At 41.6% G+C, this 26,590-nt stretch overlaps 1 protein-coding gene across 1 annotated transcript; it reads right to left on the bottom strand.

Moving 5' to 3' along the window:
• Positions 1–189: 189 nt before the first annotated feature.
• On the bottom strand, positions 190–15,718 carry LOC311121045 (angiotensin-converting enzyme 2-like; the record flags this gene model as incomplete). The annotated part of the gene is made up of 18 exons (XM_084195584.1): positions 190–304; positions 1,575–1,769; positions 2,070–2,186; positions 2,380–2,480; positions 2,593–2,651; positions 2,811–2,989; positions 3,106–3,228; positions 5,907–6,005; positions 6,234–6,378; positions 6,782–7,008; positions 7,808–7,980; positions 8,165–8,262; positions 8,417–8,522; positions 12,501–12,613; positions 13,481–13,627; positions 14,609–14,702; positions 15,063–15,221; positions 15,527–15,718. The coding sequence occupies 18 exons, from the start codon at positions 15,716–15,718 to the stop codon at positions 190–192; spliced, it is 2,442 nt and encodes an 813-aa protein (XP_084051710.1).
• Positions 15,719–26,590: the final 10,872 nt, after the last annotated feature.

Genomic DNA, 26,590 nt, shown 5'->3' with positions numbered 1-26,590 from the left:
TTTCTGTGCCTTTCATTAAGTATTTTTATTTAGAATAAAATGTAGTATTCTAAAACACTATACAAATGTCTTGAATTGATCCATGTACATAATTTACACAAACGATCCAACTTCTAATGTTGGACTTGAAAGAGCTGTGCTGTAGGGTTTTCAGATCTGTCAGATGGTCTGAAACCTTCATACTGACACTCAGAATCCTGTCTGTTCAGCCTCTTCCCTCTCAAATGTTTTGTTGGTCACGCCCCCAACCGGTTCGTTTTCGTAGGGGTTCTCTGCTTTCTCTTCAGCTTTCGCTGCGGATTTCCTGTAAACGAAGAAGAAGAAGAAGAAGAAGAAGAAGAAGAACTATATGTGTCATGTTCATTCAAGCAATTTAAGATACATTTTCAACGTTTTATTAACAACCTCACACTTTGCCAGTTATGACGCAATTAATGTGTCTATTCCAGACCTGGGTCGAATACATGTGTCAAATACTTGAGGAGTTGTTGATTTAGCTTGACTAGATTGCAGGATTTAAATTCATGATTTGAGTTCAGGATTAAGTTTGGTTCAAACTGTATTTGAACCTCTCTCTTCACTCTTTTCACTTCCGTAAAACAACAAAGTTCACTTCCTTAAAACAACAATATAAAGCGTCTCACAGTTGGCGCTGACTTAGGATCAGTTTTGCCTTTAGATCATAATGAATACGATTACAGGGACAGGGAGGACCTGATCCTAGATCAGCATGACTACTCTGGTATGCTTTATGAAAGGGTTGCAAAATTCCAGTAACTTTGCCCAAATTCCCTGTTTTTCCAGAAATCCTGGTTGGAAGAATTTTGAAACCCTGTTATGAATACGGCCCAGACTCACTTGTTCGTGTCTCTGAAGCCAGAGATGATCAACCCTGTTATGAATATGGCCCAGACTCACTTGTTCCTGTCTCTGAAGCCAGAGATGATCAACCCTATTATGAATATGGCCCAGACTCGCTTGTTCCTGTCTCTGAAGCCAGAGATGATCAACCCTATTATGAATATGGCCCAGACTCACTTCTTCCTGTCTCTGAAGCCAGAGATGATCAACCCTATTATGAATATGGCCCAGACTCACTTCTTCCTGTCTCTGAAGTCAGAGATGATCAACTCTATTATAAATACGGCCCAGACTCACTTCTTCCTGTCTCTGAAGCCAGAGATGATCAACCCTATTATGAATACAGCCCAGACTCACTTCTTCCTGTCTCTGAAGTCAGAGATGATCAACCCTATTATGAAGACAGCCCAGACTCCTTCCAGTCTCTGAAGCCAGAGATGATCAACACTATTATTAATATGGCCCAGACTCACTTCTTCCTGTCTCTGAAGTCAGAGATTATCAACCCTATTATAAATACGGCCCAGACTCACTTCTTCCTGTCTCTGAAGCCAGAGATGATCAACCCTATTATTAATATGGCCCAGACTCACTTCTTCCTGTCTCTGAAGTCAGAGATTATCAACCCTATTATAAATACGGCCCAGACTCACTTCTTCCTGTCTCTGAAGCCAGATATGATCAACCCTATTATGAATACAGCCCAGACTCACTTCTTCCTGTCTCTGAAGCCAGAGATGATGAGGTAACAGCCCATGCAGACCACCAGTCCCATGACCACCCCAAACACCACCAGCCAGACGGTGACCGGCTGCTCCACGGGCGGGGCCAGCGTTGCTAGGAGACCCTCAAACTCCAGAGTGTTATCGTCCAGTTTGAATGCGTCGTTGATTCGACCTCTGGACAACCTAGTGAGATGGACGATGGCTTGAGTCATGGGGTTATGGGTAATGTTAGGGGTGTTTCAAGTACAAATACTGGAATAAAACACCCATAAGAGGATTTAATGAATGCTGGGGGAAAAATACAACTTTGTTTATGGCTGTAGTTTCAGAAACCGCATCAAGAATGCTACACAAAGTGGTATTACTCAATCTGTTTCAGACAGTCCTGTGGTATCACTCACTCCATCAGTTTGGCAGATATGATTGGGCAAAGTGCATTTTAGTATGTGTAATCAGCTCATGTTCAAGGGTTGACTCCTTTACCTGATAGCAGCCTCTACTTTAGCTTTGGGAATGACCATGGCAGGGTTGGCAGGGTCAGTCACCACGAAGTAGAAAGAGATTCTGGCTGTCTCCCTGTAGGTGTGGATGTTCTCTGTCCTGGGGCAAAGGTCATAAAAAGAGGTGGTGTCACAAGAAGATTCAAATAGATAATATTGATCCAAAATATATGTTTTCATGCTGGAATGTGATGGGAGTGAATGACCTCATAAAGAGAAGCAAAGCCGAGAGTGATGTCTGGGTGGACTTTTATTGTGAAGCAACCTGTGGACTTTTATTGTGAAACACTTACGTGAAAAGAGCTGCCGTCTTGTTGACCTCAAGGTAATACTGTCTCATGGCGTAGGCCATGTTTGCTTTGAACAGGTACATCTCATTGGCATTCCAAGTGTACTGGAAGAGAAAATATGAAGTAAACTCAACTGGATTACATGATGAGATTGTCCAAATGAAAAGGTAGTGGAGCTGTTTTACAACCACAGTAAATTCAGTTTAGTGTACTCACTGCCTTGTCACCCATAGCTGCTTTCAGACTCAGCCTCACTTTGTAGGCATTCTCTGAGACTGTTGAACAGATAAAAAAGAGATGCATTATTATATATAGAATAAAATCTTTTTTACTATATCTAAAATTTCATACAACTTAGTATGACGCGATGTATTGACTATGCATACTAGATAGTGTCCTAGTATGGATAGGGACACTACTCTATAGGTACTCACATGGGTCCTCAGCTGCTCTCCATCCTGGCGTCCTGTTGTTCTTCCTGTTTTCTATTGTCAGCCAAACATGGAGGTCCTTGAAGTAGTCCAGGAGAGGGGCGGAGTCCATCTTCGCATTTCCTGAAATCGTCTCCAAGGCTCTGGTCCACGACTTTGACCTCCCAAACTCCAGCATCGTCCTGTAAAATGAGATTTGGTTGTTTGTTTACGTGTTTGTTTGTTTGTTCATTGGCCATTCGGCATTATTAGAAGTAGACATGACAGACGCAACAACAAACAGATTTAATAAGAGTACCTGAGCTTGTTCCCGGCCGCTTTAGAGTCGGTGATGTCACACTTAAATAAGGGTCCAGAGTGGCCAGCCGCCTCACAGAGGGCCTTCTGGAACTGGAACTGGTAGATAGTCCTGGTGAAGTATCTATGACAGACCGAGACAGTCCTGGGTCAAATACAGTACATGTCCTGGTGAAGTATCTATGACAGACCGAGACAGTCCTGGGTCAAATACAGTACAGGTCCTGGTGAAGTATCTATGACAGACCGAGACAGTCCTGGGTCAAATACAGTACAGGTCCTGGTGAAGTATCTATGACAGACCGAGACAGTCCTGGGTCAAATACAGTACATGTCCTGGTGAAGTATCTATGACAGACCGAGACAGTCCTGGGTCAAATACAGTACATGTCCTGGTGAAGTATCTATGACAGACCGAGACAGTCCTGGGTCAAATACAGTACATGTCCTGGTGAAGTATCTATGACAGACCGAGACAGTCCTGGGTCAAATACAGTACATGTCCTGGTGAAGTATCTATGACAGACCGAGACAGTCCTGGGTCAAATACAGTACAGGTCCTGGTGAAGTATCTATGACAGACCGAGACAGTCCTGGGTCAAATACAGTACAGGTCCTGGTGAAGTATCTATGACAGACCGAGACAGTCCTGGGTCAAATACAGTACATGTCCTGGTGAAGTATCTATGACAGACCGAGACAGTCCTGGGTCAAATACAGTACATGTCCTGGTGAAGTATCTATGACAGACCGAGACAGTCCTGGGTCAAATACAGTACATGTCCTGGTGAAGTATCTATGACAGACCGAGACAGTCCTGGGTCAAATACAGTACATGTCCTGGTGAAGTATCTATGACAGACCGAGACAGTCCTGGGTCAAATACAGTACATGTCCTGGTGAAGTATCTATGACAGACCGAGACAGTCCTGGGTCAAATACAGTACATGTCCTGGTGAAGTATCTATGACAGACCGAGACAGTCCTGGGTCAAATACAGTACATGTCCTGGTGAAGTATCTATGACAGACCGAGACAGTCCTGGGTCAAATACAGTACATGTCCTGGTGAAGTATCTATGACAAACCGAGACAGTCCTGGGTCAAATACAGTACATGTCCTGGTGAAGTATCTATGACAGACCGAGACAGTCCTGGGTCAAATACAGTACATGTCCTGGTGAAGTATCTATGACAGACCGAGACAGTCCTGGGTCAAATACAGTACATGTCCTGGTGAAGTATCTATGACAGACCGAGACAGTCCTGGGTCAAATACAGTACATGTCCTGGTGAAGTATCTATGACAAACCGAGACAGTCCTGGGTCAAATACAGTACATGTCCTGGTGAAGTATCTATGACAGACCGAGACAGTCCTGGGTCAAATACAGTACATGTCCTGGTGAAGTATCTATGACAGACCGAGACAGTCCTGGGTCAAATACAGTACATGTCCTGGTGAAGTATCTATGACAGACCGAGACAGTCCTGGGTCAAATACAGTACATGTCCTGGTGAAGTATCTATGACAGACAGAGACAGTCCTGGGTCAAATACAGTACATGTCCTGGTGAAGTATCTATGACAGACAGAGACAGTCCTGGGTCAAATACAGTACATGTCCTGGTGAAGTATCTATGACAGACAGAGACAGTCCTGGGTCAAATACAGTACATGTCCTGGTGAAGTATATATGACAGACAGAGATAGTCCTGGGTCAAATACAGTACATGTCCTGGTGAAGTATCTATGACAGACAGAGACAGTCCTGGGTCAAATACAGTACATGTCCTGGTGAAGTATCTATGACAGACAGAGACAGTCCTGGGTCAAATACAGTACATGTCCTGGTGAAGTATCTATGACAGACCGAGACAGTCCTGGGTCAAATACAGTACATGTCCTGGTGAAGTATCTATGACAGACAGAGACAGTCCTGGGTCAAATACAGTACATGTCCTGGTGAAGTATCTATGACAGACAGAGACCGTCCTGGGTCAAATACAGTACATGTCCTGGTGAAGTATCTATGACAGACAGAGACAGTCCTGGGTCAAATACAGTACATGTCCTGGTGAAGTATCTATGACAGACAGAGACAGTCCTGGGTCAAATACAGTACATGTCCTGGTGAAGTATCTATGACAGACCGAGACAGTCCTGGGTCAAATACAGTACATGTCCTGGTGAAGTATCTATGACAGACAGAGACCGTCCTGGGTCAAATACAGTACATGTCCTGGTGAAGTATCTATGACAGACCGAGACAGTCCTGGGTCAAATACAGTACATGTCCTGGTGAAGTATCTATGACAGACAGAGACCGTCCTGGGTCAAATACAGTACATGTCCTGGTGAAGTATCTATGACAGACCGAGACAGTCCTGGGTCAAATACAGTACATGTCCTGGTGAAGTATCTATGACAGACAGAGACCGTCCTGGGTCAAATACATATCTATGCGTCTTCATCTCCCACCACCTAAAGCTAAATGACCTATGACACACTGAAGAAGTTCTAGGATAGGTCCTTCCTTATACATGTACTGTACATAGTTACATATGTTCTAATACTTGAGCTAAGCTTGATTTAGTTTACCAGGTACAATGGAACCAATTTAATAGTCCCAAAAATGCAAATTCCAAACTAAATCAAGCGCACCTCGATTGCTATTGGACCCAGATCTGCAAAAAGACAGATACGGCATTACAACGAGAATGGTTGGATGTGAGGGGTATTGAGAATGTCTGGATGTGAGGGTTATTGAGAATGGTTGGATGTGAGGGGTATTGAAATGAGACCTGATGAAGGAGTAGTCTCCGGACACGTGGAACAGAGCAGGCGGGTCACAATATGTCTCATCTCTGGGTAAGGGCTCCACTACACCGACCATATCCCTCCTGGTAACAGAGTTAGCATCAAGTTAGCATTGTAATGTCCCTAGACTGTGTTGCTAAACCAGCTATGAGGTAAAAACAACAGGCCTCCACTAGAGGTCCTTCTTAACATTGATATAGAACACTGATATATTGTTTATGAATCTTTATCTCCCACCACCTAAAGCTAAATAAGCTATGACCTATGACCTATGACCAGCTGAAGAAGCTCCAGGAGAGGTCCTTCCTTACTTCATCTCCCACCAGCGCTGCATCCACTGGTCCTTGGGGATGGTCCCCAGGAAGACCTGCCACCTCCACTCCTCCAGCATGTAGGTGAAGGGCAGGGTGGCCACGATGGTCAGGGCCTGCTTCATCAGGAAGTTGATCTCAGTCTCTGCATTGGGGAGGATGAGAAAGAAGCGCTGTTTCAGAGAGGCTTCGTCCACAATGTTTACGCTATATAGGAAATAGTGTGTAGTGGTCTCTGGTCGAAAGTAAGGCACTTCATAGTGAATAGGGTGTCATTTGGGACATGAAAGTCACTAGAGGAGCCATTTTGATGAAACAACGTGAAACAAAAGCAACAACCACACGGTCTGACTCAGTGTCTATTATCCTCATCAGATATACATGTAGATTTGCTCCTGCCTGCCCTGGTCCAGACTCAGCTGTTCAGGTGGAACTCTGCTGTTCCATAGACTAGCTACAACAACAACAACAACTGTTGTCTAACTGTTGTTATCAGATCTAGATTTGCTCGTACCACTACTTGCCCCTACCCCTGACTCAGGTGTCACCTTTGTCCTCAACGAATTCGCTTGGCAGGAGACCCAGGGCCTTCAGGTGTTTGGGTGTGGCAGCGGACAGGGACATGATCTCCCCCACGGCCTCGTGGAAGCCCTCGTTAGCCCCGTCTCTCAGCAGGTAGGACAGGTTCCTGTAGGCCATCTGGTACTGGTTGTGGCCCATCTCATGGTGCGCTGTCAGGAAGTTGTCCATGTTCACCTCCGTACACATCTTGATCCTGGAAATGGGGGAAATTGGAGAAGTAGATGAAGTCAGGGAAGTACAGTGTAATAGAGTATAATACAGTGTAATACAGTATAATACAGTATAATAAAGTATAATACAGTATAATACAGTGTAATACAGTGTAATACAGTGTAATACCGTATAATACAGTGTAATACAGTGTAATACAGTGTAATAGAGTATAATACAGTGTAATACAGTATAATAGAGTATAATAGAGTATAATAGAGTATAATACAGTGTAATATAGTGTAATACAGTATAATACAGTGTAATATAGTGTAATAGAGTATAATACAGTGTAATAGAGTATAATATAGTGTAATACAGTATAATATAGTATAATAGAGTGTAATACAGTGTAATAGAGTATAATACAGTGTAATACAGTGTAATACAGTGTAATAGAGTATAATACAGTATAATAAGTTGAAGAAGTTCAGCGTTCAGTGATTCATATTTATGATTCATATTTAATCATTAATGTTTGATGCTGGGTGTAAGGGGGTATAGTCTACAAAATAAGAAACTCCCTCAGAATTCATTCTACGTGTGTACAGCATTTTGAAAAGAAGTTCCATGTGCTGTGGATTTTACCTTGATGATTTATGTTTCACAACAGAGTTCCTTCATATCTTTATGACATGCTGCTGTGACTAACAACATGATATGAGTTCTATATCCAGAATGTTTTTATTAGTGGCTAGTACATGCAATCTCTCTGTCCCTCCCTAGGGCTCTACTCACTGCGTGTCCAGGGCTAAATACAGTATGAACATGCTTCCTGTTACCTGAAGTCCTCTCTGTTCCCCATGTCCCAGGCCGTAGGGTGACACACTGCCTTCTTGCCATCAGTAGGTTTCGTCAGCATAGAGTTATTCCAGAAGTTATCAAACATCTTGTACAGACCCACCGACATGAAGAACTTCTCTGCTTCTTTGAACAGTCTGTCCTCAGGCCAATTCTGGGAATGACAGAAAAGGTGTTTAACTCATACTGTATATTAGGAGGTAAGAATTGAAAGTAACAGAAGTCCCTATTAAAGTCACACTTGTTTCCTTCAGATCCAACCCACAATTCCTATTCTACAATTTTCAAGGTTATATTGGATACATAAAATAGCAGATCATAATATATTTTCACTCAACCTGTGCGATCATAGCGTCGGTCACATCAATATCTGTTTTCTCTGGAAAAGGGGTTGAGATGGGATAAAGACCTGTCCAAAACCTTCCCCACATGTCACCTGAAAAAGGGAATTGGACAGAGAGAGAGAGAGAGAGAGAGAGAGAGAGAGAGAGAGAGAATAACTTCATAAGCTGAATCAGTCATGTTACAGCAGTGTTGGAGCAAAAGCTGGCCCACAGTAGGTCTCCCTGAGCCCTGTCTGGTGATGTTACCCAGTAGATGTGCAGGTAGGCCCCCCTCTGGGTGGATGTGTTCAGGGTGTTTGGCCTGCAGTTTAGACCTCACGTAGGCATGCAGCTCTTTGTAGAGGGGGAGGATCTGGAAAGGCAAAATAGAGTTGGTGGTGTGCAATAAAACATATAAAACACGATATCTTTGATGTGGCAAGTCAGATTTGCAAAGAAAGCATTCTGGTTGGGGAGTAACTGATTATACATATAACATATTACAAAAAGCTCTAACTGTAATCCGTTATGTTACCATTTTTTGTAATCAGATTACAGATACTTTTGAAAAACTAGATGATTACTTCTAGGATTATTTTGAAATTCAGAAAGAATGCGAAAAAATTATTTGACACCTTTCTGTTTTCTCAATGACATTCAAATCATCATTGAAATTAGGCGCACATTTTTTTTGGTTCCACCTGAGCGAGTCTGACAACAAGTCAGAGACCACTATTATGACACACCAAATGCGTTAGATGGATCGCAGGAATATGCTTTTGTAGGCTACATTCTAAACTATGACTATGTCGGCATCCAAAGATTATCATATTTGAATAAACGCTTGGAGGTAAGGACGACAGCAGTGGTGTAGCCTACCGGGCGATACGGATATCACTTATTACTGACGTCTAGGCTACATAGCGCATTGATGTCAATCAAACAGGCAAAACTACGGTATAGGGACAAAGTGGAGTCATATTCAACGGCTCAGACACGAGACGTATGTGGCAGGGACTACAGACAATCACGGACTACAAAAGGAAAACCAGCCACGTCTCAGACATCGACGTCTTTCTTCCAGACAAGCTAAACTCCTTCTTCGCCCGCTTTGAGGATAATACAGTGCCACCGACGCGGCCCGCTACCAAGGTCTGTGGGCTCTCCTTCTCCGTGGCAGATGTGAGTAAGACATTTAAGCCTGTTAACCCTCGCAAGGCTGCCGGTCCAGACCGCATCCCTAGCCGCGTCTTCAGAGCATGCGCAGACCAGCTGGCTGGAGTGTTTACGGACATATTCAATCTCTCCCTAACCCAGTCTGCTGTCCCCACATGCTTCAAGATGGCCACCATTGTCCCTGTACCCAAGAAAGCAAAGGTAACTGAACTAAATGACAATAGCCCCTAGCACTCACTTCTGTCATCATGAAGTGCTTTGAGTGCTTTGCTTTGCTTACCGCCCCAATAGATCCACAGACGATGCAATCGCCATCACACTGCACACTGCCCTATCCCATCTGGACAAGGGGAATACCTATGTAAGAATGCTGTTCATTGACTATAGCTCCGTATTCAACACCATAGTACCCTCCAAGCTCATCATTAAGCTTGAGGCCCTGGGTCTGAACCCCACCCTGTGCAACTGGGTCCTGGACTTCCTTGACGGCCACCCCCAGGTGGTGAAGGTAGGAAACAACACCTCCACTTCGCTGATCCTCAACACTTGGGCCCCACAAGGGTGCGTGCTCAGCCCCCTCCTGTACTCCCTGTTCACTCATGACTGCGTGGCCAAGCACACCTCCAACTCAATCATCAAGTTTGCAGACGACACAACAGTAGGCTTGATTACCAACAATGACGAGACCGCCTACAGGGTGGAGGTGAGGGCTCTGGGAGTGTGGTGCCAGGAAAATAACCTCTCACTCAACATCCACAAAACAAAGGAGATGATCGTGGATTTCAGGAAACAGCAGAGGGTGCACCCCCCTATCCACATAGACGGGACCACAGTGGAGAAGGTGGAAAGCTTCAAGTTCCTCGGCGTACACATCACTGACAAACTGAAATGGTCCACCCACGCAGACAGGTGAAGAAGGCAAAACAGCGCCTCTTCAACCTAAGGAGGCTGAAGATATTTGGCTTGGCACCTAAAACCCTCACAAACTTTTACAGATGTACAATTGAGAGCATCCGGTCGGCCTGTATCACCGCCTGGTACGGCAACTGCACCGCCCGCGGCTGAGGGTTGCCAGAGGGTGGTGCGGTCTGCCCAACACATCACAGGAAGGCCAAAAATATCATCAAGGACAACAACCACCCGAGCCACTGCCTGTTCACCCCGCTATCATCCAGAAGGCGAGGTCAGTACAGGTTCATCAAAGCTGGGACCGAGAGACTGAAAAACAGCTTCTATCTCAAGGCCATCAGACTGTTAAAGAGCCTTCACTAGCACATTAGAGGCTGCTGCCTATATACATAGATTAGAAATCACTGGCCACTTTAATAAATGGAACACTAGTCACTTTAATAATGTTTACATATCTTGCATTACTCATCTCATATGTATATAGTGTATTCTATAATATTCTACTGTATCTTAGTTTATGCTGCTCTGACATTGCTCGTCCATATATTTATTTATATATTCTTAATTCCATTGCTTAATTCCATACACCCGCAATAACATCTGCTAAACACGTGTATGTGACCGATTTGATTTGAATCACACTGCTGCTCTCTCATTTAGCTATTTGCGCCTTATGGATTGTGGATGTTGTGAATGAGGATGGATGTTCACAAATGTATATGTGTTTAAGCTGCCTATCCATCATTGTTTTTGCGATCAGGGGTGTATTTATTAAAGAAACCGTTTACCTTTTAAGAACGAAACGGAAGCAAACAGAGCAAAACTAGAGTTTCTATTGGACAAATTCAGGTAGGTCCCTCCCCGTTTCGTTCTGTTTGCTTCCGTTTAAGAAACGTTTGGCAACAGAATCTGCGTAATAAATACGCCCCCAGAGTATACTGCCAGTATAAAATGCGTTCTTGCAACAGCTGCGGATTCCAGCCTATGGAATAAAAGTTTGAGGGAGTTCCTCCCTTCTCAACTCCCCCGTGGTATTGTGCTCCATACTGTACACAACGAGTTGCATTTAAGAAGACCACAAGGGAGCCCAATCAGTCGTCCATGACAACAAAATCATAAACAGCAAGAGTAGGCTAATTAGTCCTTAGTTATTGGGTTATACTCAGGAAAAAACTATTTAACTAATCTATATTTCCATATTTCCAAGACCTATTCTTTAAGATCAATGGGAATTCTATTAATTGGAATGATTGGAAATCTGACAGACTGGTGTTTTTGTTATGTAAAGATATAGCCTAATCGTATTATTATCTGTAGTAGAAAGCAATGGGTTAGAAGAAGCCTACATAACCAACCCATAAAGTAAAATGCTAAATCCATATATTTTTTTATTCAACCTTTTTTTAAACTAGGTAAGTCAGTTAAGAACACATTCTTATTTACAATGACGGCCTACACCGGCCAAACCCGGACGACGCTGGGCCAATTGTGCGCCGCCCTATGGGACTCCCATTGATACAGCACTGAGATGCAGTGCCTTAGACTGCTACGCCACTCGGGAGCATTTATGGTGAGCTATGTGAACTCTAACATTGATTTATCCTGCAATGGATGTTGTTCAATTGGTAATATTCATTTTTGTTTTCTTCTAATGCCTCTTAAGCAGGTTGACGTTTATTGGGATGAGTCTTGTCCTGGAGGCAGAACTGAGGGGTTTCAGCTAGATGGACCAGCTGCAGTCCAAATTGGCTATATTGTAAAAATGTATGACTTTTTTGTGCTTTTGGTCTTAATTTAAGGTTAGGGTTAGACATTAGGTGTTAGCAGTGTGGTTAATGTTGGGGTTAAGGTTAGGGTTAGGTTTAAAATCAGGTTTTATGGCTTTGTGGCTGTGCCAACTAGTGACCACTTTGTAGAGCTGCCTCCATAACAAGATTCATGAGGAAAAACACTAACCTGTACCTCTTAAGGGGAAATCTAAAAGTAACTGAAAGTAATTAGATTACATTACTGATTTGGGTAATCCAAAGGTTACGTTACTGATTACAATTTTGGACAGGTAACTAGTAACGGATTACATTTAGAAAGTAGCCTACAAAACCCTGACTGTACAGTACAATAATATATGCAATAACAAATACATCCAATAATACAAAATAGTATCAGTAATATTTTATTAACAGTGTTTTTGCTACATTCAAAATATCGAATTTGTATGTGAGCAAAGCTCAGCGTAATTGAAGCACCACAACAATCGACAACGTACCTCTTTGTAAATGCGCCTCACATCGGTCATCAGTTGGCCCCTGGGGTAGTTATACGGGCTGTCATCGATCGTTTCATAGTTGGACCTCCAGTAATCTCCGTAGTCCTCATAACCTGTGGAGATAGATATAGTAGTAGTAGTTGGACAGGTTTGTAGTAGTAGTAGTAGTAGTAGTAGGATTGGTGGTGGTAGTAGTAATATTAGCAGTAGGACTATAGTAGTAATAATAGCAGTAGTAGTAGCAGTATAGTAGTAGTAGTAGTAGTATATTAGTAGTAGCAGTTTTAGTAGTATAGCATTATAATAACAGTAGTAGTATAGTAGTAGTGTAGTAGTAGTAGTAGTATAGTAGTATAATAGTAGTATTAGTATAGTAGTATAGTAGTAATAGTGGTGGTGGTGGTAGTGGTAGTAGTAGTAGTAGCAGTAGTATCAGTAGTAGTAGTAGTAGTAGTAGTAGTAGTAGTAGTAGTAGTAGTAGTAGTAGTAGTAGTATAGTAGTAGTAGTAGTAGTAGTAGTAGTAGTAGGAGTAGTAGTAGTAGTAGTAGTATCAGCAGTAGTACTAGTAGTAGTAGTAGTAGTAGTAGTAGTAGTAGTAGTAGTAGTAGTATCAGCAGTAGTAGTAGTAGTAGTAGTAGTAGTATAATGGTGGTAATAGTAATAGTAGTAGTAGTAGTAGTATCAGCAGTAGTAGTAGTAGTAGTAGTAGTAGTAGTATCAGCAGTAGTAGTAGTATTAGTATTAGTAGTATCAGCAGTAGTAGTATAATGGTAGTAGTAGTAGTAGTAGTAGCAGTAGTATCAGCAGTAGTAGTAGTAGTAGTAGTAGTAGTATCAGCAGTAGTAGTAGTAGTAGTAGTAGTAGTAGTAGTAGTAGTAGTAGTAGTAGTAGTAGTAGTGGTAGTAGTAGTAGTAGTAGTAGCAGTAGTATCAGCAGTAGTAGTAGTAGTAGTAGTAGTATAGTACAGTAGTAGGTCTACCATTGAGTTTGGCAGCTTCATTCTTCAGGTCCACATAGTCTTCATATAGAGGCCTCATCTTCTTCCCCACCTCTACTCTCCAGCCCTCCCACACATGCAGACGCTCATAGTAGTCACTGTCCATGTTGGCCATCACACTCTCCAGCCCTAGACATTAGACACAGCAGTAAACCAGTTGAAAAAAGGGTAGTTCATATTTGAAATAGAAACTCCAGCACACCAGTATTCTTGTCCGTTCCCTTGTATTCTTGGCATTCCTGTATATATCCTCGCATACAGCAATATCAGTGAGCTGGGGTTTCTTTTTTCATACACAACATCAAACCACTGTCTGACCTCAGATTTCTGAAGCCATCTCCCTCACCAAGACAACCAATCACCACCTCCTGAAGCTGAGGAGACACCTTTTACAATAAATACTATTCCTTCAGAATTAGGGCTGTTTTTCGGCAGGGCTTTTTGTTGTTGCAGTATCTGACAGAGTGACTAGTAGTCTTGAGACATACAGTTTTATAGAAGTCTAGGGTCTGCATCCCACTGGTACACTATTTAGTACACTCCTTTTGACCCTATATAGTACACTACTTTTGACCCTATATAGTACACTACTTTTGACCCTATATAGTATACTACTTGTGACTCTATATAGTACACTACACTTGACCCTATATAGTACACTACTTTTGACCCTATATAGTACACTACTTTTGACCCTATATAGTACACTACTTTTGACCCTATATAGTACACTACTTTTGACCCTATATAGTACACTACTTTTGACCCTATATAGTACACTACATTTGACTCTATATAGTACACTACTTTTGACCCTATATAGTACACTACTTTTGACCCTATATAGTACACTACTTTTGACCCTATATTTTGCTCTACGTTTGACTCTACTAGGGCCCTGGTCAAAAGTAGTGTACTATATAGGGAATAGGGTGCCATTTGAGACAGTCAATGACCTTGGACGTCCATTATAGGTGGCAGTCGGTCGTAAAGTAAGGTTGCCACAGCTGGGCTGACAGTTGGTACTTTGTAAATGGCACCCAAGTCATTACATAGTGCCCTGCTTTTAACCAGAGCCCTACTGGTGCCATTTGGGAGTCAGCCGTTTACCTGGTTCCAAAGTTTGACAGTTGAAGGGGTCGTCTTTCCTGCACACCGTGCCTGTACTGTAGAGGGAGCTCATCTCATTCATCACTTTGTTCAGCTGACAGGAAATACAACAACAGCAACACAAACCAGTTATGTTATGTTGTGTTATTACAATGATTGACTAGCCTGTTCCCGTGAGTATTTGGCCTTAGTCTAATGATTTACATTGGTTATATTGGTTATATTAACAGAAGACCAGTCAGACTAACAGATGAAATGAGGACAGAAAGAAAAGCTCTTACATGTGAACACAAAGAGGACCACAATGGAAATAAGTCCTTTCTCTTCTCAGTGCTATAGTAAATGATTTGAAATGCATTGTACCCACATGTTGGTGAATTGTGCTTTTAAATGGTTAAATAATTCAAATCAAGAAAATAAATATCAAAGACAGCAGTAAAAGACTGTGTCTTACATGTGCGGCTTTGTCTGCGGACAGGGCCCCAGAGCCCTTGTCCTGGAGTGAAGTCAGCTGGAGTTTGATCAATGGATCACTGATCTGATCGATTGGAAAGTTCTCAGACTCCTTGGATACTTTGCTGTAGTATTCTCCCCAGATTGCACTCTGTACACCCTGAAACCATAACAAAATGTTGACAGAAATTACATTAGATTCATAATATTAACAATACCATACAATAGACAATGGAAAATAAATAGTTGTCTGTCTTGAGTTATGTGTTGCAATGTAGCCTACCAATCCAAAAATGACAGCAATATACCATTATTAACATTGTTCAAAACCAGAACCATAGATCCACCGGGTTTCTCAATTCAGTCTTGTGGTCCCCCAGTCTTGGTGGTCAAATAAGGGGTCTCCGAAGATGGCTTTGAATTCTGCCTTTCATTAGCATCACTTTAATCTACCAGAATACTCACCAGTTTGTCTAAATTCTCCTGGGAGATATCTGTGTTGTACGCCCATGATGCCAGGGAATACTGATACATGAGATGAGTAGCGTTTCCATCAAACCTGTCCAAAAACTCCTGTGCCCTTCTCTCTAAGTCTGACTGTGTAGCCACACAGGTCACAGCAATCAGCCCCACTAGAAGAAGCCTGGTCATAGACATCCTGTCTGAATATCCCAGATGGCCACACTGAGAGTTTCTTATTCAGTTATATCTAACTCTAAGGGCTGTCTTCGCCCTTTGGTCAGAGTCATAACTCCAGGGTGTATCTTGTCCTTCGTACACAGATTGGTTGATAGAAGGGTACAGTGTACGTCAGTGGGCCAGCCAGCTATCACACGGTAGACGGGGTACTATCTCAGACATTGCCTTTGTTCTAGAACTATAACATTGTTTTGAAGTTACTGACAGTTTCTAAATCTTACTGTAACTTCTCCGCTGAGACAGTGAACAATGTACATGTTTGAGGTGTGTGTGTGTGTGTGTGCCCAACCCTTCGCACTAGTGTAGAGTAGAGTAGAGTAGAGTAGTGTAGAGTAGAGTAGAGTAGAGTAGAATAGAGTAGAGTAGAGTAGAGTAGAGTAGAGTAGAGTAGAGTAGTGTAGTGTAGTGTAGAGTAGAATAGAGTAGAGTAGAGTAGAGTAGAGTAGAGTAGAGTAGAGTAGAGTAGAATAGAATAGAATAGAGTAGTGTAGAGTAGAGTAGAGTAGAGTAGAGTAGAGTAGAATAGAATAGAATAGAGTAGTGTAGAGTAGTGTAGTGTAGAGTAGTGTAGAGTAGAGTAGAGTAGAGTAGTGTAGAGTAGAGTAGAGTAGTGTAGAGTAGTGTAGAGTAGAGTAGAGTAGTGTAGAGTAGAGTAGTGTAGTGTAGAGTAGAGTAGAATAGAGTAGTGTAGAGTAGAATAGAGTAGTGTAGAGTAGTGTAGTGTAGAGTAGAATAGAGTAGTGTAGAGTAGTGTAGTGTAGTGTAGAGTAGTGTAGAGTAGTGTAGTGTAGAGTAGTGTAGAGTAGTGTAGAGTAGAGTAGTGTAGAGTAGAGTAGAGTAGTGTAATGTAGAGTAGTGTAGAGTAGAGTAGAGTAGAGTAGAGTAGAGTAGAGTAGAATAGAGTAGAGTAGTGTAGTGTAGAGTAGAATAGAGTAGAGTAGAGTAGAGTAGAGTAGAGTAGAGTAGAGTAGAGTAGAATAGAATAGAGTAGTGTAGAGTAGAGTAGAGTAGAGTAGAATAGAATAGAATAGAGTAGTGTAGAGTAGTGTAGTGTAGAGTAGTGTAGAGTAGAGTAGAGTAGAGTAGTGTAGAGTAGAGTAGAGTAGAGTAGTGTAGAGTAGTGTAGAGTAGAGTAGAGTAGTGTAGAGTAGAGTAGAGTAGTGTAGTGTAGAGTAGAGTAGAATAGAGTAGTGTAGAGTAGAATAGAGTAGTGTAGAGTAGTGTAGTGTAGAGTAGAGTAGAGTAGTGTAGAGTAGTGTAGTGTAGAGTAGTGTAGAGTAGTGTAGTGTAGAGTAGTGTAGAGTAGTGTAGAGTAGAGTAGTGTAGAGTAGAGTAGAGTAGTGTAATGTAGAGTAGTGTAGAGTAGAGTAGAGTAGAGTAGAGTAGAGTAGAGTAGAGTAGAGTAGAGTAGTGTAGAGTAGAGTAGTGTAGAGTAGAGTAGTGTAGTGTAGTGTAGAGTAGAGTAGAGTAGTGTAGTGTAGAGTAGAGTAGAGTAGAATAGGGTAGTGTAGAGTAGAGTAGAGTAGAATAGAATAGAGTAGTGTAGAGTAGTGTAGTGTAGAGTAGTGTAGAGTAGTGTAGTGTAGAGTAGAATAGAGTAGTGTAGAGTAGAGTAGAGTAGAATAGAGTAGAGTAGAGTAGAATAGAGTAGAGTAGAGTAGTGTAGTGTAGAGTAGAGTAGTGTAGTGTAGTGTAGAGTAGAGTAGAGTAGAGTAGAATAGAATAGAATAGAGTAGAGTAGTGTAGAGTAGAGTAGTGTAGTGTAGTGTAGTGTAGAATAGAGTAGAGTAGAGTAGAGTAGTGTAGAGTAGAATAGAGTAGTGTAGAGTAGAGTAGAGTAGAATAGAATAGAGTAGAGTAGTGTAGTGTAGTGTAGAGTAGTGTAGAGTAGTGTAGTGTAGAGTAGAGTAGAGTAGAGTAGAGTAGAGTAGAATAGAGTAGTGTAGAGTAGAGTAGAGTAGAGTAGAGTAGTGTAGAGTAGAGTAGAGTAGAGTAGAGTAGAGTAGAGTAGTGTAGAGTAGTGTAGAGTAGAGTAGAGTAGAGTAGAGTAGTGTAGTGTAGAGTAGAGTAGAGTAGTGTAGAGTAGTGTAGTGTAGAGTAGTGTAGAGTGGTGTAGAGTAGAGTAGAGTAGTGTAGAGTAGTGTAGAGTAGAGTAGTGTAGTGTAGTGTAGTGTAGTGTAGAGTAGTGTAGAGTAGTGTAGTGTAGAGTAGAGTAGAGTAGTGTAGTGTAGAGTAGAGTAGAGTAGAGTAGTGTAGTGTAGAGTAGAGTAGAGTAGAGTAGTGTAGAGTAGTGTAGTGTAGAGTAGTGTAGAGTAGTGTAGTGTAGAGTAGAGTAGTGTAGAGTAGTGTAGAGTAGTGTAGTGTAGAGTAGAGTAGAGTAGTGTAGTGTAGAGTAGTGTAGAGTAGTGTAGTGTAGAGTAGAGTAGTGTAGTGTAGTGTAGTGTATAGTAGAGTAGAGTAGAGTAGAGTAGAGTAGAGCAGAGCAGAGCAGAGCAGTGTAGAGTAGAGTAGAGTAGTGTAGAGTAGTGTAGTGTAGAGTAGTGTAGAGTAGAGTAGAGTAGAGTAGAGTAGAGTAGAGTAGAGTTGTGTAGAGTAGAGTAGTGTAGTGTAGAGTAGTGTAGAGTAGTGTAGTGTAGAGTAGTGTAGAGCAGAGCAGAGCAGTGTAGTGTAGAGTAGTGTAGAGTAGTGTAGTGTAGAGTAGAGTAGAGTAGAGCAGAGCAGAGCAGTGTAGTGTAGAGTAGTGTAGAGTAGTGTAGAGTAGAGCAGAGCAGAGCAGTGTAGTGTAGAGTAGAGTAGAGTAGAGTAGTGTAGTGTAGAGTAGTGTAGAGTAGAGTAGAGTAGAGTAGAGTAGTGTAGAGTAGAATAGAGTAGTGTAGAGTAGAGTAGAGTAGAATAGAATAGAGTAGAGTAGTGTAGTGTAGTGTAGAGTAGTGTAGAGTAGTGTAGTGTAGAGTAGAGTAGAGTAGAGTAGAGTAGAGTAGAGTAGAGTAGAGTAGAGTAGAGTAGAATAGAGTAGAGTAGAGTAGAGTAGAGTAGAGTAGAGTAGAGTAGTGTAGAGTAGAGTAGAGTAGAGTAGTGTAGTGTAGAGTAGAGTAGAATAGAGTAGTGTAGAGTAGAGTAGAGTAGAGTAGAGTAGAGTAGAGTAGAGTAGAGTAGAGTAGTGTAGTGTAGAGTAGAGTAGAGTAGAGTAGAGTAGAGTAGAGTAGTGTATAGTAGAGTAGAGTAGAGTAGAGTAGAGTAGTGTAGAGTAGAGTAGAGTAGAGTAGAGTAGAGTAGAGTAGTGTAGTGTAGAGTAGAGTAGAGTAGAGTAGAGTAGTGTAGTGTAGTGCATGGGCGGTGTGTTCAATAGGGCGATATGGGCGACGCACTGCCAAACGGGAAAAGGAAGGGATTTTTTTTCTAATCAATTATATCACGGCAACAGTAGTTATCAGTGTTCACGTCTGATCTGCCAGCCACTAAATATCAAATCAGGCTAAAGTCGTGCTTCAAATGGCCCCGCCCGTTTTTGGGGCGATTTCAGTCAAGTTGAAAATCGCCCAGAAGTCTCTCATAGCCTGTCATGTAAAATCTATTTTTTTCAAATTTCAAAGCTTTCAATACATTCTCTATGGGTGTCTGTGGGCATGCACTTACGCGCTTTCGTCATACGTGACGTAACCATGAACGTAACTAAGACAATGGCGGCTAGCAGCGTCTCTGTTGTGACCTGCAGTGTGGCGTTATTTTATGTTTTTAATTTGTAGACTTAGTTTACAAACATTCTGCAAACATTCTGCTTTGAACTGATCTTTCGGTTTTGGACTGATCTTGTTGATCGTGTACATACCCGCTACGAACGGACTAAATAATGAAAACGCTGCAGGCAGCTGTAATCCCAATACAGCTGGGAGACTTGGCTGGATGACAGAGTCCCGGACAGAGAAGTGGAGCCGGCCACCTTCACCCTGGTCAGAGCGGACCGCGATCCTGGTAAGAGAGCGACTCTGTACCCCGACATTGAACTGCTTTCTGTGTCATTGCGACCTTACTATCAATTCAATTCAATTTAAGGGCTTTATTGGCATGGGAAACGTGTGTTAACATTGCCAAAGCAAGGGAAGTAGATAGTAAACAAAAGTGAAATAAACAATAAATATTAACAGTAAACATTACACTCAGAAGTTTCAAAAGAATAAAGACATTTCAAATGTCATATTATGTATATATACAGTGTTGTTACAATGTGCAAATAGTTAAAGTACAAATGGGAAAATAAATAAACATAAATATGGGTTGTATTTACAATGGTGTTTGTTCTTCACTGGTTGCCCTTTTCTTGTGGCAACAGGTCACAAATCTTGCAGCTGTGATGGCACACTGTGGTTTTTCACCCAGTAGATAAGGGAGTTTATCAAAATTGGGTTTGTTTTCGAATTCTTTGTGGATCGCTGTAATCTGAGGGAAATATGTGTCTCTAATATGGTCATACATTTGGCAGGAGGTTAGGAAGTGCAGCTCAGTTTCCACCTCATTTTGTGGGCAGTGTGCACATAGCCTGTCTTCTCTTGAGAGCCAGGTCTGCCTACGGCGGCCTTTCTCAATAGCAAGGCTATGGTCACTGAGTCTGTACATAGTCAAAGCTTTCCTTAAGTTTGGGTCAGTCACAGTGGTCAGGTATTCTGCCACTGTGTACTCTCTGTTTAGGGCCAAATAGCATTCTAGTTTGCTCTGTTTTTTTGTTTGTTCTTTCCAATGTGTCAAGTAATTCTCTTTTTGTTTTCTCATGATTTGGTTGGGTCTAATTGTGTTGTTGTTGTTGTTGTTGTTGTTGTTGTTGTCCTGGGGCTGTGTGGGGTCTGTTTGTGTTTGTGAACAGAGGCCCAGGACAAGCTTACTTAGGGGACTCTTCTCCAAGTTCATCTCTCTGTAGGTGATGGCTTTGTTATGGAAGGTTTGGGAATCGCTTCCTTTTAAGTGGTTACTATCTGCCCCGTGAGTTCCCCCAATTGTTTGTTACCGTTGTGTACTGTTGATAATCACAAGTTTACTGGAGAACTGAGACCAAGTAGGGTGGATATGGTATAATAAAGGCAGTTTATTCAGAGGTAAAGATATCTGGAATCGCGTGCACGGACTCGTTCGTGCACGCGAGTAAAGTAAAAGTGTCCTGTCTTAGGTCAGCTAGGATCACCACTCCTTGGCCACCTGCTGACAAGATAGGACTCTTTTGTCCATTGTTATAGGATAGGAACAGAAACAAACGCCCAACACAAAATGGGTCATGCACAAGATTTTAGTCAGACCAAGCTATAACATTATATATTTACTACGACAGTACATTCAACCAAAAGCTAATATAACAAAGGCATCAGAGATTATTTATAATCTGTCACAGAAACTGGAATCCATCTCCCCAGATCAGTCAATAAATGCTTCTGGTATTGACTTATATGCTGCCCCTGTCTTCATGTTGTTGCTGGACATATCTTTTTTTAAATGTGTGTAGGTCACCTAAATCATCAGAAAAATTGCCCCTCCTGAGAATTTTTTCAGGAGCCGCCACTGGTGTAGTGTAGTGTAGTGTAGAGTAGAGTAGAGTAGTGTAGAGTAGAGTAGAGTAGAGTAGAGTAGTGTAGTGTAGTGTAGAGTAGAGTAGTGTAGTGTAGTGTAGTGTAGAGTAGAGTAGAGTAGAGTAGTGTAGTGTAGAGTAGAGTTTATTATCCCCCAGGTGGCAATTCATTTTGCAGCACATAGTGAAAACACATTGAACACATGACAATAAATATAGACAAAAACAATCCATACTGCAGGGTTCCCCAACTGGCGGCCCGCGAGCCAAATTAGTGATTTCATTTGACCCCCAAGTTCTCTGAGCCAATTATTATTTTTATTATTAGATTTATCTTTTTACATAAAAGACTGTCAAAACACCAGCAAATCAGCTCCAAGTGATTTTAATTTTGGAAATATTTTCCAAAGTATTCCCACGCATAATAGAGAGATATATGTGATCTTAAACACATGTAAGCAAGGTTTGAAATGATTATGTTTTATTCAAATATGATATCTGTTTGGGCTTCTTGCGGTCAATTTGCAGTCCACAAATTATTAGAAAAAAATGTTCCGGCCCCCTGACCATCAGCTCAAGAATAAAGCATCCAGCGACTGAATCCAGCGATCCCAGCTATACAGCACACAGCTACCAGTACTACTAGAGTTTATTGAGACAGCTGATAGCAGCTAGGTTTGATAACCTTGATCTGCTGGTCCAGCTGCACAAAAGTACATAAATACTGTATGGCCATAAAAACATAAATTAAAGCTTTCTCCCAAATGTCACCCTATTTCCTATATAGTGCACTACTTTTGACCAGGGCCCATAGTGCACTATGTGGGGAATAGGGTGCCATTTGGGATGCAGGCTAAAAGGAACTCCAACCAAGCTTAGCATTTATTAGCTCTGTTCCATGCAGTAAAACGACTGTACAAATGTTTAGATTTTTAACAGTTAGTCATCTCAAATGCACCACTGCAAATGCTTTTCCAAAACATAGATACTTTATAATACTTAACAAAAATGCTTTATATTTATTGTTAATCAATAAGCCTTTAATAGATCATTTGTAAGGAAATTCTTTATTAACACAGGGAAGGAAACTCGTTTTTAACAGATCAAATCCCAACTGTTTGGTTTCCTGTGTCCTTAGCTGTACTTCACCAGAGGAACATGATTTAAAAGAAACAACACGTCATGATTAGCGTCTTGCTTCTAGTAAACACCTTATCAGATCCAGGACTGTTACAGGCAGAATGGAAACTGCAAGACATGCACCTCTGGGCCCTAAAGGGAGATAACAATCGATCAGATCAGGGCAAAGTTGAGTATTAAACTTGTTATTACCACAATATGATAACAGATATCGGACACCAGAACCTGCAGTCCCCAGTATTGTATTTATTTCTCAGTTAGTGAATCAGCATGAGAACGGCTAGAAAGGGACTGGGGGTTGTTCCATCTTGTTTAACTCACTCATTTTAGATGTATGTCACTAGATCATCATATGGTTTGGTGTTCATTTTATTGGTCTACTGAAACCAAACATCTAATGGAGTTTTTGTATTTTGTCAATACACTATATATTTTTTTAATCTCTTTGCCTCAAAACGCAGTTGTGTTTATTTTGAACTGAATGTGTCTTGCATGAGTATCCAGAGAGATGAAACAGCTAAAAGGTGTTACCTAGAGACCAACAAGTCACATGGGTGTTTCTTTCTTACCTGACTGACCTCCAGCATCATAGAGTCACTTCCTGTGTGGCCCTAGGTCGTGATGGAAGGATACTTTTCCACCTGTTCAAGCTTTCAGTGCATCGCCCACACAAACGTATCACTCCCTCCCTATCTACCCCAGGATCAGGTGTCAGTGGCTGCCTCTGGTTGCCTCCCTAATGACACCCTATATCCTATTTAGTGCACTAGGTTACTTTTGACCAGAGCACTATGAGCCCTGGTCAAAATTAGTGCACTTTATAGAGAATAGGGTGTCATTTGGGACACAGTATGTATAACCCCAATATCAAGTGTCAGTGACTAAAACAGGCTAAAACACGCAGAGTTCCCTCACTTCTCACTGTTACACCAGAGATTCATCTTCTGTTGTCATGACTGACAGGCTGAGCAATAACATTGTAAACCATCCCTTTTAATGTCCTTTCAGGAAATTACTATTTTTGGGTCATTGTCATTATGTAGCTGTTTGATATCATTGCAACTCAGACAACACCCTGATTTCTTAGTAGACCAAATCAGTGCGTGTGTGTGTGTGTCGTGCGTGTGTGTGTTTGAGTGAGTGAGAGAGAGAGAGAGAGAGAGAGAGAGAGAGAGAGAGAGAGAGAGAGAGAGAGAGAGAGAGAGAGAGAGAGAGAGAGAGAGAGAGAGAGAGTCCTCCGTTAGTGATGCTGCATGTGATTGATTCCAGGAAGATGAAGTTACGAGATCTGCCACAAGAGGGGGCTGCTCTATAATCACAGCGTGTGACACAAGAATCAGCCTCTCTCTCTGTCTGCCTGACCTCTTCATCGTGTTCTGACGTTACTAACATGTATTCCAGGAATACCTTTATCAGACAGTGTGTAGCCTATGTGTGGCTACTTAGTGTCCAGTGCTACATATCTTATCCAGTTCATAGAAATGTAGGAAGATACTGTAGCCTCTAATGGGGAAAGATGGAATGGAATTATTCCAAACGTTTGACTAATAATAAGTGATTATAAAGGATGATGGTCTCAGTTCTAAACAGTTCACCCTATATGGATGAAAATACCCTCAAATTAAAGTTTACAGTCTGCACTGTATCCCTTTCCGGCAGTCAAGTGACCTAGTGGGCTCATGGGTGGAATGTTATTCATATTGTTCAGAATTTGTTTATTAAATAATTAATTATTTAGAGCCTAAAACTTTGGGGTGGGGGGGGGGGGGGGGTGGGCTGGGGGGGGGGGGGGGGGTGCTAAGATGACATATATAATTGTTTTAAGATGGTCATACTATGGATAATTTAGCTATTTGATTTGGAATTTTAGGACCCCTTTAGGTATAAAAAAATAAAAATCTAAAAATATTGATTTTGGCCTTTACTACTAAAGCTCATTGAATAACACATTCATTACAAATATAGTATTTAACCCCTTTTTGGGGGTAGGCACAAAACTTTCAGACGAGTCCCGTGACACTTGTGGGGTTCGTAGATCAAAACGGAGAACACCACCGTGTTCGTGAGATAGAGTGGTCATAATAGTTTTTTTTAGGTCAAACCGTTCAGATGCTACAGACATTTTCGTGAGAAGACCGATTTTCGGGATGTCTCATGGTCTGACAAACACCGCTCTAGCTCTGCCACCTTTCACCGCAGAAGTATGATACTGGCATTACAATGGGCCTCAGGTCTCGTCACAGTATTTCTGTGCATTCAAATTGCCATCGATAAAATGCAATTGTGTTTGTTGTCCGCAGCTTATGCCTGCCCATACAATAACCCCACCGCCACCATAGGGCACTCTGTTCACAAAGTTGACATCAGCAAACCGCTCGCCCACACGACGCCATACACGTGATCTGAGGTTGTGAGGCCAGTTGGACGTGCCAAATTCTCTAAAACGACGTTGGAGGCGGCTTATGGTAGAGAAATGAACATTCAGTTCTCTAGCAACAGCTCTGGTGGACATCCCTGCAGTCAGCATGCCAATTGCACGCTCCCTCAAAACTTGAAACATCTGTGGCATTGTGTTGTGTGACAAAACTACCAAATTTAGAGTGGCCTTTTATTGTCCCCAGCACAAGGTGCATCTGTGTAATGATCATGCTGTTTAATCAGCTTCTTGATATGCCACACCTGTCAGGTGGATGGGATTATCTTGGCAAAGGAGAAATGCTCACTAACAGGGATGTACACACATTTTTGCCCAGAATTTGAGGAAAAATAAGGTTTTGGTGCATATGGAACATTTCTGGGATCTTTTATTTCTACACTGAAAATCCGGTGTTTCTATGTCAAAGAGTTTTGTTATATTTCAGTCTTCTGTGATGTATATAAAGTGTAATATTGGGATGCAAACTGAAAATGGAATACATTTCAACTCTATATCTGACATGATACAGGTGTCTTCTTTTTTTAAGCCCATAACCATGTGTGTGAGGTGTATACTTTTGTTTCAAAGTAGATTTGTTTAAGACTACCAAGAAACACTCTGTGTGACCCTGATTTAGCCCACTGCAGTAAAAGGTTATTAAAGACGGTTGAAAGATGCTAACATCCCACAACATCTCAACATGAACAACAACGACTGTAATATCTGAAAGCAACTTTCTGTTTCCCAAATAATTCAACCCAGCTTTGTATGAGACCGGACACTGAACCACTGCAGATCATTTCTAGACCCTGTCCCTCAGCTTTGCTAACTTAGCAGTTCTGTTCTAATACATTGGTGGGGACCCTCACCACATAGACAGAGCTTAAGCTGAGGCCCTCTGAATGATTCTGACAACAACAGTATGGATTAAGTGAAACACTTGTTCAGCAAAAATATGAATGAACGCCCAGGAAACCCCCATTGAGTGAACTTGAATCACATCCATTCATTTAACTTGAATGTGTCTGAGATTAGGACTACTATACAGCACCAGGCCTCACAGGGGTCAACAGGGCTGTGTTAAAGGGCCAATCAGCAGATGCTACATCCATTTTTGGACTTACAAATTAATTATATGTACCCATTGATTCTTGAAGAATATAACTTATAAATGCCTCATGAGCTTAGTTCAACTGTCGTACCCCATCAGAATGCAAATAAAAGCTTGTTTTACTCCAATGTTTGTAAACAAAGTAAATGTAAACAAACTCTATATAGCCTCAAAACATGGTTAAAACTATAGTGTTGATATCATGGATGGTCAGTCCTTGCATCCATAGTTCTGTCTATGCATTTGAGAGTGGTTCCATTTCTCCAGACACATCCCACAGCTTTTTACCGAAAGGGGGGCTGAGTCTGTTTTGTTATTGTTTATACTGCTGATTGCCGCTTTAAACAGTGGTTCTGAAAGAAGGCCGATGAACTGAGAAAGGTGTGGCACATCTTGTTTTATAACATAGGAACAATGAACCTGTGTTTTATCATAAATGTAAATGATTAATTGGTGTTGTCTGTCAGTTCTTTAAATAATATACTTTTGTAGGTATTGGGCCTTATTCCTTTGGACTTTTATTTTGTCATAGTTTATATGATCTTGACCTCGGCAATGCATCTAAAGATAAGATCACCTGAATCTTTTCTCAAAGACAAAGATCTGATTATA

This window comes from Coregonus lavaretus, assembly GCF_964263955.1.
Source record: "Coregonus lavaretus genome assembly, contig: HAP1_SCAFFOLD_1012, whole genome shotgun sequence".
NCBI lineage: Eukaryota > Metazoa > Chordata > Actinopteri > Salmoniformes > Salmonidae > Coregonus > Coregonus lavaretus.
This window is presented reverse-complemented; position numbering and strand designations above follow the sequence as displayed.